Source organism: Euprymna scolopes, chromosome 12 (assembly GCF_053919585.1).
Source record: "Euprymna scolopes isolate OS-2025 chromosome 12, ASM5391958v1, whole genome shotgun sequence".
Lineage (NCBI taxonomy): Eukaryota > Metazoa > Mollusca > Cephalopoda > Sepiida > Sepiolidae > Euprymna > Euprymna scolopes.
The window spans coordinates 97,580,001-97,601,156 of NC_136493.1; the positions used below are offsets into that span (position 1 = coordinate 97,580,001).

At 36.5% G+C, this 21,156-nt stretch overlaps 1 protein-coding gene across 1 annotated transcript in view; it reads left to right on the forward strand.

Moving 5' to 3' along the window:
- The window catches only part of LOC145291435 (integrin alpha-9-like), a 139,930-nt gene that overhangs the window by 42,490 nt on the left and 76,284 nt on the right, over positions 1 to 21,156 (forward strand). Inside the window, exons 9-11 of the mRNA XM_080137278.1 lie at positions 2,622 to 2,780; positions 3,939 to 4,041; positions 8,741 to 8,926. Of these exons, the coding sequence (XP_079993404.1) occupies positions 2,622 to 2,780; positions 3,939 to 4,041; positions 8,741 to 8,926 (448 nt within the window). The remainder of the gene's footprint in view (positions 1 to 2,621; positions 2,781 to 3,938; positions 4,042 to 8,740; positions 8,927 to 21,156) is intronic.

The window sequence follows — 21,156 nt, forward strand, 5'->3', positions numbered from 1 at the left end:
TAGTGTGTCAACAATCAAAAATTCACAGACACACAAAGTCTGCAGTCCAAGAATTTGAGTTACCATCTGCACATTTCCAAACGGTACATATCGATATCGTTAGACACCTGCCCTTAATGCGCAATGAGTCCGACCCTTACCTGAGCCCTTACAAATAGTTGCTTACTTGCATCGATCGTGCAACTCGTTGGATTGAAGTACAGCCTATTACTGAGATAACTGCACAGTCGGTAGCAGAAGCGTTTATCAATGCATGGATATCTCGATTTGGAGTCCCACTGCCTGTTGTAACTGACAGAGGTAGTCAGTTTGAGAGCGCATTGTTCCAGGAATTAGTCAAGGTAGTAGGTTTTTACCGATTGAGGACAACTTCGTATCACCCTCAAAGTAACGGGGGATGATCGAAAGAGCACACCGTACCCTTAAAGCGGCAATACTGGCTCGAAAAGAATTATGGATGAAAGCGATACCGGTGATTCTGCCGGGTATACGTAGCACACCTAATGAATCAGGCTTTTTCCCTTTTACGTTTGTTACTGGAGCTCCGATATTGATTCCTCAGCAGTTGATACACAAGCAGAGAGTAGGAGAAACTCCAGTTAATAACCAGTACATAGGTAATTTGTGTGAATGGATGTCCCAAATTGATGTACTCAACAACGGAAAAGTATATATCAATGACAGTCCCAAAACATTTATACCGAAAGGTTTATCTTCCTGTGAAAAAGTATGGCTCAGAGTTAATCGAGTTAGGAAACCATTAGAAGCACCGTACTCAGGTCCTTATAAAGTTTTGACTCGATTAGATAAGCATTATCAGATCGATATGAACAACGGTACTCATACACACGTATCAATCGGTAGATTAAAGCCGTACATAGAACCAACTAGTACTAATAAAATTAGACCGACTGAGAAGGCACAGACAAATGACGGTACTACTAATGATAAACTTATTAAGACAAAATGATACCGACGAAGTTGAAGATAAAATTGCTGACACATATAAGTCTAGATCTGGTAGGAAAGTAACATGGAAAAAGAAAAATGAGTACTTTTATTTTTAAACAAATTTAGGCAATACACATATTTAATAATTCTGTGGAGAGTATTTAACTCTGTTATTTGGAGGGGGATTCATGTAGTGAACTACTACTATGATGCTGCTACGGTATGCTTCCCTTGTATCTCTCTATCTCCCTACTTTTCTACTTTTCCCTTCCTTTCTTCTCTCAACGTGAGCAGAGGTTTCAGCCAATCGGAATAGAGGACTAAGTTGGAGGGAGATACAAAGAAGAAATCTGTCTCAGACACGCGGGAACGATAGAAGCATCAACATGCGACGGACCATTTTCCCTGGGTAAAGACTTTTATCAAAAAAATGTACCATCCTCTTTGTACCCCTAAATCTTGTAAACTTTTATAAAACATCATCAATCCTAAAGTCTCGTCGCACTTAATTATAACCCGCTGTTTTGTTTTCCACAACCGTTCTTTTTCAGCACTCTTGTTCTCTCTCTAATTTCGGAGGTGCCCCAAAAAGGAGACCGACCGAAATGGTGACCCTTTTTCAAACGTCCTTAAAAGCTATGGTAACCGCCATAAGCTAAATATTTAAAGATTTTTGAATTGGTTATTGTATCAGAATTGTGGATCTAACATAGAATTGTGTTGGAATCAGGAAAAATATAGGAATTGTCCCATCACTGATATCAACTTACCTTCACAACGAGTTAATAGCAATAGATTTATAAAACTAATGCACAACGTACCGACGTTGACCAAATGAGTTATGGATCGTCTAGTAAATTTTGAAATGTAATCAACAACAATCATTTTATTTATTTGTTTTTTTTTGTTTGTTTTTTTTACGTTTCTTAAATTTTTAGATGAGGGTTGATTATTCGTATTACTTGGATTCTTCTGTTCTCATCCCGAGTGTTATTTGCACAACATTTCAGTCGATGTAACCTCCGATCTTCTTCGGATGTACATCGCCGAAATCTGGAATCTTTCTATCGAACTTCAGAATTTGCACGCAATTTCGAACAGAACCATTTATTTAATCCGCGGGGGTAGCATGCTCTGATTCCATCAGCCATGACTACATAGAAGGAATTCGTGATTCTATTTTCAGTGTTGCCTGCACTGAGGATTGAACCGTCAACTTCCAGAAGATAATGGATAAAGGACTTAATGAAATTTAGTTGTAAGTTACACTATTCCAGAGGTTGAAGGTTCAATCCTTAGAATGAGCGATACTCAAAATAGAATTGCAAATTAAGTCATCGCTAACGAAACAAGAGCCTTATTATGTTATTCCCATGAATCAAATAAAGGGTTCTGTTCCAAATTTTGTGTAGATTACCGAGTTTGATAGAAAGATTCCAGAGTTTGGCAAAACACATGTGAAGAAAGTCGGAGGTTACATCGGCTGAAACGTTTTGAAAGTAAAACACTGCAGGTGAGAAGATTAGCCTGAAGAATCCAAAGCATACAAGTTATTGTTTTATTTTAATTTTTATTTATTTATTTGTGTGTGTGTGTGTGTGTGTGTGTGTGTGTGTGTGTGTGTGTGTGTGTGTGTGTGTGTGTGTGCACGATCTTTTTTTTTTTTTCAGAACAAGTATACATTTGGCAGTTATTTTGGATCCGCTATATCTGCTGTGGATGTAAATCGAGACGGGTACAAGGATTTGGTTATAGGAGCTCCATTATATTCAAAAACATTTCCCGAGGAAGGAATAGTATACATCTACATCTTTGATATTTTTGAACGCGTAAGTGTTATCTTTTTGGATTTAAATTTCTACCTCTCGAAAAGGGTTTTTAAATGGATCAAGAAATGGTGAATTGCATTGTTCAGCTGAAATCGATGTAACTGTGATTTAATATAGGGTGTTTTTTTTTGTTTTTTTTTTTAGAGGCGGTCAACTTTAAATTGAAAACTCCATTTTCTTTAATAGCAGATTTGGCAACTATCGGTTATTTTAGGTTCAGCATGGCTAGGCAATACATAATGAAGAGACTGACAGAATTTTGCAAATTGTGCAAATTTATTTTATTTACGTTTGATGGACGAACAATTTACATTTGATGAGCGAATAATTTCACAAAATGTATGTGGAACCTTGCTCATGTGATTTAATCCTATTAGATTATTTTCATTGGGAATATGTAAAGTCCTATGTTTATGCTGATAAACAAAACGCAATAGACCACTTCGAAGATAATATTTGCCGCATTACTGCCGAAATACAGCTTAATTTACTGTGTAGAGTTACGAAAATTGGACTTCTAGATTACGTCATATACGTGCAAGCATATGCCCGAAATGGTATTTAAATTATAAATGCCAAAAATTAATCTTTGGAATAAACCACATATTTGTATAATAAAAATATTTTTTCTATGATTTGTTTCACATCGCTAATTATATGCACGAGTAAAAATTAATTTAAAAAATAAAGTGGATGCAAAACTTGAATTGGAAGACTAAGTAAACACTGAATTAGGCCTAACAACACTGAGGACGAATAATGTGCCTTCATTAATCCCAACATTAACTGCAGATTCTAAATTGAATTTCAACTCATGTTCCCATTAATTTGCCTCCCTACGAGTGCAAATTTAGACACAAGATCGGCTTTTTAATGTGTGGAAAAACTAGCTCCACAAAAAGGGATTGAAAGAAAAATAAAAATTGCCTCAGTCTGGAAAGCCTTCTTATTCATTGACCGAGGACAGTGTAGTATCAGAACAGATACTACACTTTGTTTCATAAACCCAGACCTAATTGCTATAAAATATGTCTCCTAAAAATAATAAATTCTTAAACTTCCATCTAATTTGGCAAAATTATCTCCCTTTTCTGGAAGGGGAAGTTGCCTACTAAAACGTCATCAAGCTTTTAGCTAATCTTTCATACTTATTTTCAGATGTTCTATGACAATGCAAGTATTATCCTTCAGGAACCAAGTTACCGATCACATTTCGGACAGAGTCTCCTCACGGGGGACATCGATTTGGACGGATACCAAGGTAAGAAAACGAGTATTCAGCTTTACATCAGTAATAGAATTCTCAAGAACTTGGTTATGAGTGAGGAATGAGATGATGATGATGATGATGATGATGATGATGATGATGATGATGATGATGCAGTAAGGATCAGGAATTGCTGCTAGTCATAGAGGACAGAATCGCTATTGCTGTTATAGATAAGAACAGAAAGATGATGATGATGATAACAATGATGACGACAACAATGACGACGACGACGACGACGATGATGATGATGATGATGATGATGATGATGATGATGATGATGATGATGATGATGATACAGTAAGGATTAGGAATAGTCGTATAGGGCTGCATCGCTATTACTATTTGTTGGGGTGGCCCCCATACAGATTCTGACGATGGACTATTCCTGACTTCACTTCTGGTAACCAGTTTTAAGGGAATGGGTCTTAACCCTACTTTGTCCTTCGAGTTGAGTGGAGTCCGACTCAACCAATATACGTTTCTGTATTTTCTGTTAATATATATTTCATTTCACTGTTTCCAAGCCTTCTCATTCTTCTTTCGACACTCAAACCACAACAAACTGACGACGGAGGACTTAAAATCCAATATAATTGACGGTAATTCGAAAAGAATTTATGTGTGGAAATTCACAAGCAAAACCTGGCTGGTATTAATTTGAAAAAAAAAGAAAGAAAAAAACATTTTCTCGAAAGTCCCACAAGTAAAAGCCATAACGGACGCCGAAATAACTTATAAAAAGAAACAAACGCATATAAAGTGGGGGGAAACATAATGCAAGAAGGATCAAAAGTCAATTCGTAAGTTAAAATCTTTTTTCTTTTGTTGAAAAAAAAACTGAGTTCTGTTACAAAGTGTTTTGTTGCAAAAACAAGAGAAAAAAACACAACGGTCTCATTTGAACAACAAAGAAACTGATCATTTCTAAAGGTTGACCTAATTTCGCTCACGTGTGTCGCATTGACTCGTTCATTGATTTAATTTATTGCAAACTGAAATATAACATTTTTAATTTGTTCAAGATTCTTTCTCCTTGAATTTTTTAATATTTTCTTTCCCTGGCTGTCGTTAAAAGTGAACATTTTATTTTATAAAACAAAGAAAAGAAAGGGCATTTTTTACAAGAAGCTAAAGACGCAATTTTTGTTCACTGTTATATTTTTAGAAAAAAACCCTCCCCATTTTTATTTCGACTTTCAATGTTTTAGACCTGAAAAAATGTATATATATATATATATATATATATATATATATATATATATATATATATATATATATATATATATATATATATATATATATATAATGAAAATTACAGTTTTTACACACAAAAATAAGATAGGACATTTTTTGTTCCCTCCGATATTTTTTCCAGTGTTCATATAAAAACTAAGAAAGTTTTTTGTCTTTCGCTTGGAGTAGATATCGAAGATGGAGGACTAGAATATCATCACCACACAGTTGCTCAAGGTGCAGATTGACCAACAGCAAAAAACATGGAAAATTTAAAAGAGCAAAATACACAGCTCCAGTTGTAATTTCAACAGCAGTTTCAGCAACAACAACTTTTCCTGAAGATTAAGATTGCCAACGCATAGTCAGTGTAAAGAACGACTCAAGAAACATCGAGGAGTCAGGCATGTCCAACGTACAAAGGACTAGTTACAGACAAAACGAGTACGCCCTCAGAAAAATAAGACAAGGAAACAAGAAGACAACCCAGACACAATCAAAGAGTATTTATCAAATCTCCAAACTAAAATCGCCCACGTCCATGCACTTGTTGTGACAGACAATATTCTAGTCTGTTTTTACAACGATAAAACATGCAATAAGTGTGGCAAGAAAGGCCACAAATCGGCAGAAAGAGCAGAAGAAATAACAGAGTCCGACAAGCCAAATTCGACATTGAAGAAGAACCGGTGGAAATGTGTAACTGTTGATATCCTCAACAAGGAAGTGAATTTACAGCTGGATTACGCGTCACACCTGTCAATCATCAACATAAAATAAAAATGGAAAAAGTTGATGAAACGAACCATGAGGAGAACTAACAAATCAGCTAATCGGCGATAGGATAAAATTTGAGAGAGAGAGCTTATACTCTCTGTGACATTGAATGGTGCCACAAAAAATGTAAAAGTCTTCGTGCACAACACATCCAAAAACCTCTTCAGAACAGATTAGATGGAGCAATTTAAACTTTGGGGCCAATCAATAAACAATTTCTGCCATAAGGTAGAAAACTCTACTGTTGCACAGCAATTAAAGGATGAGTTAAAAGGAAAATTTTCGGAAGTTCTTTTCATCAGGACTAGAAAGATGTACCAAGGCTATAGCTAAAGTTGAGCTGAAGAAAAACGCTCTACCCATTTTTAAGAAGAAGCGGAACGTCCTATTTGTGACAGTCGGGAAAATTGATAAGAAACTGGATCACTAGAAAAGGTCGAAATACTATTGCAAGTAAGCTGCCCCTATTATATACGTTACAACAAAGACCAACCAAATTCGTATCTGTGAAGATTTTTTCCACGGGCCTGAATACGACTCTGAAAGATTACCACTATCCCCTCCCCACACCTGAGGAGGTATTCAACAAACTCAACGAATATATAATATTAGAAAAGATGAATTTAAGTGACACATATGTACAGATCCCTGTCGAGCAGGAATGCTATTAACTACTCTACATGAATACACATAGGGGACTCTACAAGCTTGAGAGGTTAGCCTACGGGGGTCAAGGTCGCACCTGCAATTTTGCAGCAGGTCATGGATACCATACTCGGCGGACTCGACTTCGCATGCACCTACTTGGACGGGATCATTATTGCCAGTAAATCCGCAGACGAGCATCCCAAACATATACATGAGGTTTTTTAAAAAATTCAAAACTTTGAATTTAAAGTAAAAGAAGCAAAATGTGATTTGCTCATGAACGAAATAAAGTAACTAGGTCACATAATTGATAAAAATGGAAGACGTCCCGACGGTGAGAAGCAATAAAGAACATGCCTGCCTCTGATAAATGTACAAGCGCTTTAAAGTTTTCTGGACTGGCAAACTTCTACCAGGTCTTCAGAAAGAACATGCATGACTTGCGCGTCCCACTTAATGAACTATTAACGAAAGAGACCTGGAAGTGCACGCCTGAATGTCAAGCGGCGTTTGAAAACATCAGGGATCCTCTAGCATCAGAACTGTTTCTTATGCACTATGAACCAAAGTTGAAAATAATTGTAGCAAGCGAGGCAAGCTCATGTGGTGTTGGAGCTTGTATACTACGTATAATGTCTGACAGTCCCCCAAAGCTGATCACCAATGCAGCTGAGAGACAGTACCCACAAATCGAAAAAAAAAATCTCTGGGTATCATATTTGCAGTAACGAAATTTCATGGCAGAAATTTCACGTTACAAACCGATCATAAGCCGTTACTAGCGATTTTCGAATCCAAAAAAGGCTTACTGACGTATACTGCCAATAGACTTCTGAGATGGAGTACTATCCTAATAAATTATAACTTTAAATTGGAGTGCATGTTATTGAAACAAATTAGCCATGAGGATAGCCTATCAAGATTGATACCAAAGAAAACGGAACCTTTTGAGGATTCCATAATTGCTACACTTCGTACCGATTCTGAAATAAAAACAATGATAGGCAACACAATTAGAGAGCTTCCAGTATTTTCTACCTGAAATTAAAAGAGAATAGGAAAAAGACGATTTTATTTGTGACATCAAGAGCAAGATCGATATAAAAGACAAAAACGTTCCAGAAGTATTCTCGCTTGGCGGTAAGGTCTTGCTATATAGCGATAATTCTGAAACGTCTCAAGAAAAAAATTCTATGGGATTTTAACACAGGACACCCTGGAAAAAGCGGATGAAAAGCTGAATGAGAAGCTACATCTACTGGTCTAACATGGACAGAGACGTCCTGTACATGATCGACTATCGCAGAGGTTGAGCCCTAGCTGCAAAAGCACCACCAATTACAAACCTTGGCCGAAAACTGACCAGGCTGCTCAAAAATCCACATCGACTATGCAGGTCCCCTCGGTGACCACTATTGCTTAATCCTAGTCGATAGTTACACCAAGTGGCCAGAAGTATTAAGACGCAAAAGATCCACAACAGAGACGACAATAATTTTTTTTTTATATCAATTGTTTGCACGTTTTGGTGTAGTAGAGCAAAATGGAACTCAGTTCACATCTGCAGAGTTCAAAAGTTTTTGCCATACATTCCAGATTATACACATCACCACGCCCCAATATCACCTTAGTTCGAATGGGCAGGCAGAACGATTCGTGGATACACTCAAAAGAGCATTGAAGAAGACTGAAGTGCTGAACTCAAATTTAAATATGTTAAGGCCTTGGGGACTTTTGCGGCAAAATAGAGGGGACGCAAATGATGGACTCCATCTTTTTTTTTTTTTTTTTTTGCATGGTGCAGAACTCAAATTTACATATGTTAAGGCCTAAAACTGCACCGTTTGTTCATTTTCACCTGGGGACTTTTGGGTCTGTATGAAGGGGGGAGAAATGCTGAACTTAGTCGTTTTTTTTATGCCCCGTTCATTGTGCATTCACGGGGGACCATGCATGCTTCACTTGTTTGGGTTTTGTTTTAGCTTAAGTTTGAAATAGTCAATCCGTTATTAGTATGATTTTCTTTCAACAGATGTCATTGTCGGCGCACCTTACGAAAATGACGGAAGTGGTTGTATTTATGTCTACAATGGAAACAATCGAGGCCTGGAAACAACATATTCTCAAAAAATCAACGGTGAAAGCTTGGATACCGGGTTAAAATCATTTGGCATATCTTTTACACGGTTGACCGACTTGGACCAAAATAAATACGGAGGTAAGAAAATATAGGTGCTTCTCCGAAATATGAACGAACATCGGTAATCGTAAAATTGAATTTCTTTTAAAAACTTGATTGTCATGTCGTAATTATTAACATATTACTGAATTATCACATAACAACAAGGACATTCATGATTTCACGATCCATTGATCTGCCACTGAACTATATCGTGACAGGCTGCTGTTACTTTCCCTGTTCATTCTGTTTATTATTTAATTATAACTTGCAATTATTCCGAAAACTATTTTCATTAATAATAATTTTCTACTTAATCATTTTTCGTAATTTTTGGATATTTTACTGATTCCGACATGACAATGAAATAGATACCATTGGTTTTAATTGAAATTCAATATTTAGATTTTTGTTCTTATTTTGTAGATGCACCAAAATGAACGGATATCTTTGAGGGGGCGGAATTCCCTTTTCGAGGTTCCAATTTGGTCGAGATGTTTTTGGGATGAGCCGATTGTAGGGGAGACATTTTCAGTGAAAATTGTTTGTTTTTTTATGTTTTTACGAATTAAATGTGAGAAAGCAAGAGAAGTGTTATAAAAACACACACACAAAAAAAAATAATGAATTCAAAACATAAATTCACAAAGGAGATATTTATGTTTAAAACAAATACTTTGCTTTCTCCAACTTTGCAACATGGCAAGAAAGAAGAAAAAGAAAAAAAAACAAGAAAGAAAACAACATACTGAGGATGGAGTGTAACTCCAAAATATATTTATGTTATAAATTTCAAACAAGTAAAATATTTGTTTATTTTCCTAATATTACGTTGTGATTTGGCTTTCAAGCGCACTAGATGCGTATTTTATTTTATTCCAAATAATGAATTCAAAAGCATAAATTCACAAGAGATATTTATGTTTAAAACGCAATTTTACTTAGATATGCAAACGTATAATGCTTGCTAATATTTTAGGGTCTTTACAAGGTAAAAGGGGTTCATATGCTGGGATATCAAAGAAGTTTAGTAAATAATTTAAGAGTCGCAAATTATCATAGTTCACGAATATCTCTAGCTCTATTATCATATAAAAGGAAATTTGTTTATATATATATATATATATATATATATATATATATATATATATATATATATATGTGTGTGTGTGTGTGTGTGTGTGTGTGTGTGTGTGTGTGTGTGTGTGTGTGTGTGTGTGCATTCGTTCACTATCGACCCCGAAACGACTGGGTTGATTTTTATGAAATTTCACACAAATATATTTTATGTATCTGTCAGTGTTCTTGGATAGGTTTTGTAGCAGAATGTCTTCCATAAGTACCAATAATCGAAAAAATCCGATGAAAGAAGGAAGAGACGATTTTGATCAAAGTTAACATCTTATACAGCCTAACATCACAAGTGCATTTGAGAAGTTTTATTAACACACAAGCAGAAAGGTACGGCATATAAAATCAACAGTAGGTTCATTGATATGACAGAGACACGTTTGAAATGAATGTTTCTTTTTAGAGCCCAATTGAGCCATGATACTTGACTTTTCATTTTAAACTTTAATTCAAGCCATCATATACTTTTTTTTATAAAATCAACAGTAGTTTCTCTACAGTGCAATGTAGGATATAATATAACGTGGACTAAGTTACTGCATAAGGGTATGTGAAGCTTCTTCTTGGTGCACTGCGACGGGTCCCTAACTAGAGCAGGCAATCGATCGACTTAATTAAAAAAAATGGTCGATTTCACCAATTTCGATGACAATAAAAATATATGATTATGAGACATTCATTGATCATCATTCAATCCCAGGCAACGTTGGGTCTCCCTGCTAGTCGTATAAATAAAACTTTTCCACTCATTTACAACAATTACATTTCATTAAAAGTTATTGATAAAAGCAATGTTCATTTCATGAACATTACTTTTTCATGGTAGAAAAGTTCATTGGAAAATGTTATAAGCGTTAAAATATATAAGTTTATACATTGCTTAACAATCAGCGTAAATCAGCAGACGACAGGGAGGTGGAGTAGTTAAGTGGTTAACGATACGGACTGATGATCTGGTCGTCCCAAGTTCGAATCCAGTTTGTTCCACAAAAAAAATCATTTTCGCTTAGAATGTTAGCGACCTTCACATGGTCCTTCCTGTAAGTAGTGATGTCTTTCTAGAAATAATTCTGACTGGAAAAATATCGGGGGAAACAATCTTTAGATTTATGTGATGATGAGCAGACGACAACGAAGAGATTCAAGCTCCGTGTGCGTTTGTGTGTGAGCGAGCGCACCGCACTTTGTTTTTTGATTTCATTTTACTTCTGTCAAAGTTTTCAAAAATCAAGGGACCCCTTCCTGGGTCTAACACTTGATCTTTGCATGAGATACATAGATATTTGAATATTCCATTAAAGTTCTCCTTTATGTCTCAAATGTTGAGTTAGTAAAGAAATTAACATTAATTTTCCTCTCCCTCAATTGATCATTTAAATATGTGATAGTGTATATTTCTTGTGGTCTCTTCGACTGACTAGATTCCAGGACAAGAATGCATCTAGTCTGGTGGAGTATCCAGCTTAGCGATGTTACTATAGGTAACATCACATGAAGAAAATGCACCATTCTTTGTACAAGCCTCTGTGGGTTAGACATATCAAGGAAATCTTATTTGGGCTTCAAATACAATGTGGTTTTGAATATTGTATCAGGGTTTACTTGTATGGAAAAGTATCCTCATGCCAGGTTGTCCTGACAAACCCTGTACAGAGAGACACAATTAAATGATGTTTATTCAATTGTATGAAAGGGATTGAAAAGCTTAAATTTGTAAAGTTACTAACATGAATACTGTCCAGTAGGCATTCAAGTTCTCGCGTTTGAGTTGAGGACTGTAGCAGTAATTGAGTGTCGTATAATATTAATGTTAGCATTGTGTTTGAATTTTTAAATTTTTTGTTTCAGCTGTTTATTGGAGGAAAAATCTGGCCTTGTATGGGTTCGAAAGGTCATTTCGAATAAATGATTGGTCTAAAATATTTGTTCAGATCGATGCCTGTGTGAATCTGGTTGAGCAGAAAATTAAATCCAACATAACGCGCATTAGTTTCTTCGTAGATAAGTCAGGCATTTTAATATATTGCTTATTATTGATAAAAATCAATTACTTTGTGACTGTTCGAAATTTGGAAGGAATTTGGAAGTATTAAACTATTGAATAGAAAATTATTTGAACTGTCTTTTAAATTTTTAGCAAATGCTCATGCTTATGTAACAAAAATTAATTTAAAAAAACATGTTCTTATTTTTTATATAAAACACATTTTAAATGTAGATCTAACGAAGATTAATAAAAAAACATTTTCGTAATTTTATAAACCACATTTTAAATGTTTTTAAAACAGTTTTTAAAATGAACTTACATTTTAATGTTAGAAAATGTTCAGTCTTTCACGTGTGTCTCGTGTGTCGCATCAGTAGAAGAAAAGTATAATAATTAAACTTCAATAAATCATTTTTATTGCCTTCTATCTCCATCTAATTACCCTTTTTTATCTTTTATGCATGAGAAATTTTGTTTTACAACCAAACATAGGAAATCAAAATCAAAGAACTGGCGCCATGTGTGTTCTCACACACAGGTGTGAAAATCTTTTAATTCAGGAATTCATTTTTACCTAATTTAGCTCGAGACTAATCCTTGAAAATGTTAAAAGTTTTTTTTTTTTCCACTTTTAGTCAACTCTTGTAAGATTTGTTAACTCTGGCTAAGGAACCCAAATAAAATTATGCCTTACAAAGCTCAGGAAAAAAAGGAAATTAATAATAAAAAATAAAAATGATGATGATGATGATGATGAGGAGGAGGAGGAGGAGGAGGAGGAAGATGGTGATGAAGATCAAATAAAACAACTTAGAAAAGATTTAACTATTTACCAAAGTTGACAGAATTGAGCAGTATCGGCAGCAGAAACTTCTTTTTAATCAATTAAAACGATGTTATACTTGATGCTGATCAATCTCGTATATTCTGGAAGGACATTTAGGAAAAGAAAGTAAACCACCAAAATGATGCAGAATGGATCAAAGATATCGAAAACGAAGTGTCCTTTAGAATAGAGTATCAACCGAAATAAAAGCTACAGCTGAGATGCTGAAGGTGAAGGTTAAAAAGCTTCCATATTGGAAAGCGCCGGAACTTGACTGAGTCCAGGGATACTGGTTTTAAAACCTTCCAGCTTTTTACCCACTTCTTGCAACAATTCTAAATGACTGTTTGACGACATGTAGCTTCTCTGAATAGCTGGCAAAGTGCACTACAGTCTTGATCATGAAAGATACAACAAAAGGGGGGAAGTGACAAACTTTAGTCTGCGCGAGCCTTTTCAAGTCTCACACAAAAACACGCGTTCACATTTCAAGCTATATTACTTGTCGCATACATACGCGCACACAAACATATGCGTCCACGTCCACACACGTACATATATTCACGTTCGCTTACATACACTCACATTCACGTGTATATACACACACGCTAACGTACACACATGTACTCACACACGCGCACACGTATGCACACAGATGGACGACGTCACTTCCTTTCAAAGGAAATCCACACATGCGCAAAAGACCACCGGAAACAAGTATAAAACAAAGAGCAATAACCGGCTTCTTCCTTTTAGGACCAGCTCTCGGGCTGAGAGGTTCGACGAATCGTCGCCTCCCTTTTGGGAGGAGCGTACCTCACACCACTTGCTACTATGTGGGACAAAAAGCTAACAGACCGTATGTACACATTCTCACTCTTTCTCTATCTACTACTGGTCGCTGAGAACCCTTCGCATAGCTGACTGCTAACTGACTTCAGCGCTCTATCCTCTTCTTTGTCTACACGCTGGACTATCATTCCAATTTCCACTAAATCACTCACTTCTTTTCCCACGCGCGAACAAACGATAGTGACCCGAACGTGAGATGAAAACACATTTCCTTTTTTCCTTCTACAATACCACGAACGATGGTTACACCCGCGCGGACATGAACACATGTTATATCTAAACCCTTCATTCTTTGAACAGTAAATAAACGACACGTTTATCTTATCCATCAATTGAGTTTTTGTTTCCTTCAATTCCATTCGTTTCATTATTCTTTTGTAACGGGATTGGGATTTATATATCCTAGTCCTTTACAAGTCCAATCATGTGCCTCTCAGTTATGTGGAAACTTTTCGCTAGCATATTGTTTGAAAATATCTATGTTCATTTGAACCCAAACAAGTTGCTGCCCAAGGAACAGAAAGGCTGACGAAAGATCATAACGTACCAAGGATGAGCTTTTGATATATAAAATGATCCTAAGAAACTGCAAATGAAGATCTACTAACTTTGTCATAGACTGGGTAACTTATAAGAAGGCATGTGACATGGTGCCCCATTCATGGGTACACAAATGCTTGGAAATTTTCGAAATAAATTCCAAGATTCGAACAACTTTAAAGAATAGCATGAAGAAATTGAGAAATCAATTTAACTTCAGGAAATGTTGCATAAGACAAAGTGAAAATTAAGAGAGGGATTTTCTATGGCGATCGTTTTTCCTCTTTGCTTTTTGTTATCTGTTTGGTTCAGATGACTCTTCTTTTACAATATATGCTATCAATGTAAGATCGGCAGCTATCATTCGATATACCGCTGGTATGCATGACTGGAATGTGGATTAATTAAAATGTCTGGATACAAATTATTATATAACTAGCGGGGGTACCCGGCGTTGCCCGAGTGTTTGTTTCCGGGACGGGGGGGGGTTAAAAAATGTTATGATAGGTAAGTAGGAAGGATCAAACCCGGAGTCATGAGTAAAAGTAGGAAAATAAAGTGTGAAAAAAAAAACTAAAAAAAAACATCTGCAACGTTAACAGTTCGGCCACAAAGAAAAGTCCATTCCAGAGTTGTTTAGGAAAAAAAAAAACAAAAAAAAAAAAACGACTACGGTAGGTCGGCGCGAACGTGAAAATATAATGTGAATTGTCCAGCACGCTAACCACTACGCCACAGAGCACTGCAGCTTAGTTTAGTGATTTTAAATAACTTCACATGAAAGAACTACGAAGCCAAACCGGTGTTCTCTTCTCAACTGTTCCTTGTGAACGATCCCCAAACGGTGTTAAGTGGTGGCAGAGGGAGGAGGAATTTATTAGAGAGAAAATATTTTACCACTTCCATTGATCTTAACCGATTTTGGCCGTGACTTCTCAGCAGAAAAAGTATAGAAATCTAAGATATCGAGGAATTTAAGAAATAATAAGCCTATAACACACCTCAGATATTGTTCTGCCGTTTGTGCATATTATATTTGCATGAAATATCTTGATTTTTAATCCTATTAATGTCAAAATCAGGCGGGAAAAATGAGTTCATTTTATTTATATAGAGAAGAGAAGAGATATATATATATATTATAAATTATTCATATTTTTGCTAAGAAAGGAGATGTGGATCGATTGTATCTATCCAGAAAACAAGGTGGCCGAGCTTACTTAGTGTTGAAGATGTGCGAAATATAGAAGAAGGATATTTAACTGAATGTACTTCTTAAATTAATAAAGTGAAAAGGGAAAAGTAATGAAGTGAAAAGGGAAAAGATAGTAAGACGTGAGGTGAAAAAGAGTTAGAGGTTGTAAGAGAGAGAGAGAGAGAGAGAGAGAGAGAGAGAGAGAGAGAGAGAGAGAGAGGGGGGGGGAAGTTATTTGGAAAGAAACTGTAACTCAATATAACGCAATAAGATGTGCACTAACCTTAAGTCCCGGTGGCAACACTTAACTTTGTCTAGTGCTGGACCCCTTCAAAATGTAACTAGACACTCACTGGTCACTGGAATTTACCACTGTAATGCCTTGAGTGCACAAAATGCGCAACGATCCTATGTCCACGTGGGAACACTCTAGTTGGCCATTAACCCTATCAGATGGGTCTCTCGGCTGGCTGCTTGGTGCCAGGCATTTTGGTTGAATTATTTCCTCAGAAATGCTGTGGTGTTGGTTTATATGCCGCTTCTCTCTGCTACAGCCTAAGCGTTTGACATAAGGATGGATCTGGAAATAATTAAGTCATTTTTAAATCAACAGGCAATAATTAACAAAACTTCGGAGATCCTTTTCTCATGCAAAAAAAATTATTATTTGCATAAAATAATCTAATATATAAACGGCTATATATTTGTCTGTCTCCATATTTCCAAACTATATCTCCTCCGAAACTAAAAGCGCAGAGCGGAGCTATTGGATTTTTACGGGTCTTAAGCCAGTTAAAAAAAATTTTTCAGGGGGTCTAAATTGTAAAAAAATCGTTAACATTTTGTACATTCATCTTAGTTTAATTTGAATTTTTAATCGGTTTATGCGCATGTCACGTTGGTACAATGGTAACGTTGTCACCTTTGAATGCTACAGTTTCGGTTTCGGTTCTAGTCTATGGCATCCGAATACTTTTTTTTTTTTTACTTTTGAAATCACGACTTTATAATAATATATACGAAATCTGGACAAATTAAAATATCATATTCCGTCCCTGCTACTTTAATAGCTTAAGGAAAAGGAAGCTTAGATAATGCAGGACTTTTTTTTTCTTTTTGATGCAGGATTTTTAACTGAATCATTTTCTTTCAAATAGGGTTCTTTCATTTAGCAATTTCGAAGCTAGTTCTCAAGATTGTTTTGTTTATTAACTTACAAGCCAGAGATCTGTATCTTTTAGCTGGCCAGAGAGAAAGTCCTTGATTTGACCGAGGCGCCTGGTTTTCATGAAATCGGCTATTTCACCTTCCATCTCTCAGTGATCACCATTTTCTCCTCTCTTCCTTTTGCCTTTCCCCTCTCTTTCTTCTGAAATCTCCCTCTTTATGAAATCTCTCTTTCTTTTTCTCTATTCCCATTTCTGAGACATGCACCTTTTTCTACCCTTATTTTTTTCAAAAAATTTGGTTATCGGTTATTTTGTATTTTTGCAATCCTTTTCTAATGTCATCTACATATTAATAGGATAGCGTGTATGTTATTTATTTTGGGTGTCACGCTTACATTGGAGTGACTGTCATTTAATTGTTATGGACTTCCATTTATTTATTTTTTTACATAGGCATCACAACTTATCAAGGTCTAGAGGCCACTTGAGGATAAGGCTTGTAATAAATAATTTTACCAAGAATTCTTCATAAGTTTGGGTTTCGGTTTCGATTATAACTGATGACAATTAAGTCATCTAGTTTTTTTTTATATAAATAATTAATCCAAGAATTCTTCATGAATTTTGGTTTCGGTTTCGATTATAGTTGATGGCAATCCAGTAATCTATCTTTTTTTTTATATAAATAATTTTATCAAGAATTCTTCATAAGTTTTGATTTCGGTTTCGATTATAGCTGAAGAAACTCAAGTTATATATATATATATATATATATATATATATATATATATATATATATATATATATATATATATATATATATATTCGATAAGTTTGGGTTTCGGTGTCGATGCAAGCTGATGCACCCAACCGATATGGATATATATTTTTTTATTTTTGAAATCGCAACTTTATAATATATAAAAATCGATAAAACATTATAATAATATATACGAAATCTACGAGAACTAAAATATCATATTTAAGCGTACTGTTATAATTTAAATTACCTTTGGTTCCTTTGCTATAATAAATGTTGCGGCTATCCCCCTTGGCCGGAAGTAGCCGTTCCACCATATTAACTCGATTATAGTCAGAGAACGTGTATTAATTTTAAGTTGATAAAACTTTTTTGAAAGGCGTTCTTGTTTTCTCTTACTTCATTCGTCTTTACACATCACTACAATTTTATCAACTTAAAATAAAAGGAAAACAACGAAACGGACACACTACTACGCCGTGACAGATTTGATGTGGAACCCATTACTCCGAATTCAGAGAAAGCGTACAAACACTGGAAACTAACCTTCGAAAACTATATACGTACCACAAACAATGACGAAAGTGAAAATAACCCCTAAAACTTATTCGCCTTAATCAATTCTATTTCAGCGGCGGTTTATCAAATATTAAGCGATGCTATGGACTATAACAGCGTGATAAAAGCTTTAGACATTGCCTAAATTAAGTCGGCAAATGCTGTATACAATAGGCACCGGTTACTTACAAACAAACAAACAATAACTGGCACAAACTATCGGCGCATTTACACAACAATTAGAAGTGCTCGAAAATCGTGTGAATTCGAAGCTGTAACCGCAGAAGAGAACAAGAAACAATATATTCGAAATTCGTTTATTAATGGCATCTCATCATCATCTGTTTGTCAACGCTTGCTCGAAAAACCGTTCCTAACACCGCAAGAAACCTATGTAATGGCCAGATCCCTGGAACAAGCGGAGAAACATTCAGTAAGCTACGAAAACAACAACGTACCACAACGTACCTGCTACTGTAATTCTGTCAGAAGATGCCCATTTAGCTGCTATAAAGGGAAATACTCATCCAAAAGGAATTTGTTTCTTCTGTGGAAACTCTCGGCATCCGCGAGCTCTATGGCCGGTGCGTAACGCCGAATGTAGGAAATGTAAAAAGAACGGCCATTGGGCTTAGGTATGTAAATCTTCCTCTTCTACTGCTACTGTATTATATACCCGGACTCACCCCCACCTAATCTCACCTAACTAATCAATAATCTATTTAGCGACATAAGTATCGGGAAAGACATTTTTTAAAAAAGTACAAAAGAGTGACCCTGAAATTTGACGGTTCTTGGGATGAACTTGTCGTTTGAACTGTTAACAAGAACGACTCTTTCCATCCATAAACGTTCATCAAATTGCTCCTGACTACCAAAGACTACTCCTCCACCTCTAAATCTCGCGTCTCAAAAACGAGTAATCGAAATGTTCTTGTATTATAGTAAGTTCATTAAAAACTTCTCTGATAAAATACTGCTACTCAACTACGAAAAAGAGTTTCCACTGCTCCCATCTGTCTTAAACTCTTTTAAAACGTTGAAGACTGGTCTAAAAAGTGCTACACTAATAACAATTGACCCGGATAAAGAATTTGAATTAGAAACAGATGCAAGTAATTACTGCATATCTGCTACACTAAACCAACAAGGTCGACCTGTTGCATTCTTTTCACGGGCGCTAAACCCAAACGAAATTAAACATCATGCTGCTGAAAAGGAAGCTACTGCTATTGTCGAAACTCTCTGAAAGTGGCGACACTTTCTACTAGGAAGACACTTCAAAGTCATTACGGACCAAAAGAGTATTAGTTTCATGTTTGACAACAGTAGTAAATCCAAAATCAAAAATGATAAGATAAGTCGTTGGCGGATTGAACTGTCACAGTTTTTCAGTATCGTCTGTCGTCCGGGAATGGAAGATGCAGCTGCTGACACATTCTCTCGCATCTCTGCTCTAACTCACACTCTACAAGACCTTCGCGATTTGCATGTAAGACTATGCCATCTTGGTGTTGTACGGCTCAACCACTTCATCAGAACAAGGAACCTCCCATACTCCATGGTACAAGTTAAAAAAAATAACCGACTCTTGCTCTTCCTGCGAGTATCTAAAGCCCCAATTTGCCAGTTGTAATAAAGGAACACTCGTATAGGTTATACTACCTTTTTTAGCGATTAAACATTGACTTCAAAGGCCCCCTACCTACTTTTTCACGTGATAACAAAAACTTATTCACCATAATTGATGAGTATTCTCGTTTTCCTTTTGCCTTTCCCTGTAAGGACATGACAAGCGAAACCGTTATCAGCTGTCTAAACCAACTATTTTCAATTTTTGGCATGCCTGATATAATACATACTGACAGAGCTGCCGACATCCTTTCTGGTGAAATTAGAGACTACTTACATGGGAAATATATTGCTACCTCGAAAACTAGTAGATATCACCCCGAAGATAATGGGCAGGTTGAGAACCTCAATGGAACTTTATGGAAGGCCATCCAAACAACCTTATACTCTAGCAGCATGAAGCTGCCTTATTGGGAAGACATACTAACTGACGTTATTCACTCAATTAGATCGCTACTCTGCACAACCACTAATATGACTCCTCATGAAAGGCTACTCAAATATAGTCGTAAATCCTCCTCTTGTATTTCGATTCTTTCTTGGGCAAAACCGGGCCTCATATACGAGGGGCGTGCAATAAGTAATGCCCCTGACCCACTTCCCATAGCAGTAGAGCAACGAAACTCGGCACAATTGTTAGTCTTTCTCTACATAGGAACCACCCAGAGTTATCCATTTCTCCCATCGTTTGATGCATCTCTGGAGACCGTTTTTGTAGAACACCCCAGGTTGGTCCTCCAACCATGACGTGACTTCAGAAATCAAGGCTGCATCATCTGGGAAATGCTTTCCTTTCAAAAACAACTTCATGGCTGCGAAGAGGTGAAATTCAGGAGAGTAGGGAGGATGGGTCAGGATTTCATAACCACACGCCTGTGCTTCTGATCTGGCGACATGCGAGTTGTGAACCGGAGCGTTGTCCTGCAGGAAAAGGGTACCTTTGCTGATGTTGCCCCGCGCTCTTGATTTTGATAGCTTCTCTTAATTTCCTCAAAAGTGAAGCATAATAGGCTCCTATAATTGTGGTACCCTTTGTCAGGAAATCTGTCGCCACTACTCCGTCGTGGTCCCAGAAGACTGTGAGCATGACCTTGCCAGCGGAGGGCTGCACCCTTGCCTTCTTTGGAGGTGATGAGTCCAAGTGCTTCCACTGCATTGACTGGGCTTTGGTCTCTGAATCATAGTGATGGACCCAAGTTTCATCCTGTGTAATCAGTCTTTTGAAAAACTTTGACTCATCTTCTTGGCACATCTCCAAATTCATCCTTGAGCACTCGACGCATTCTCGCTTCTGGAATGGTGTGAGCAACCTAGGAATCCATCTGGCAGATATCTTATGCATATGCAAATGGTCATGAATGATAGTTTCCATAGACCCTGTACTAATCTTGACATCTTGGGCTATTTGGCGAATAGTAATTCACCGATCTTCCAAAATGGCAGCCTCAACTTCATGGAAAGGTGCCTCATCAATGGCAGAAGGGGGCGACCAGGTCTGAGAGCTGTTTCTACAGACTTCTGGCCATGTTTGAATTCCCGATGCCAGCGTTTTACAAGGTCATATGATGGGGCATTATCACCATAAGTTTCTTTCATTTCATCAAAAGTCTCTTGTGGTG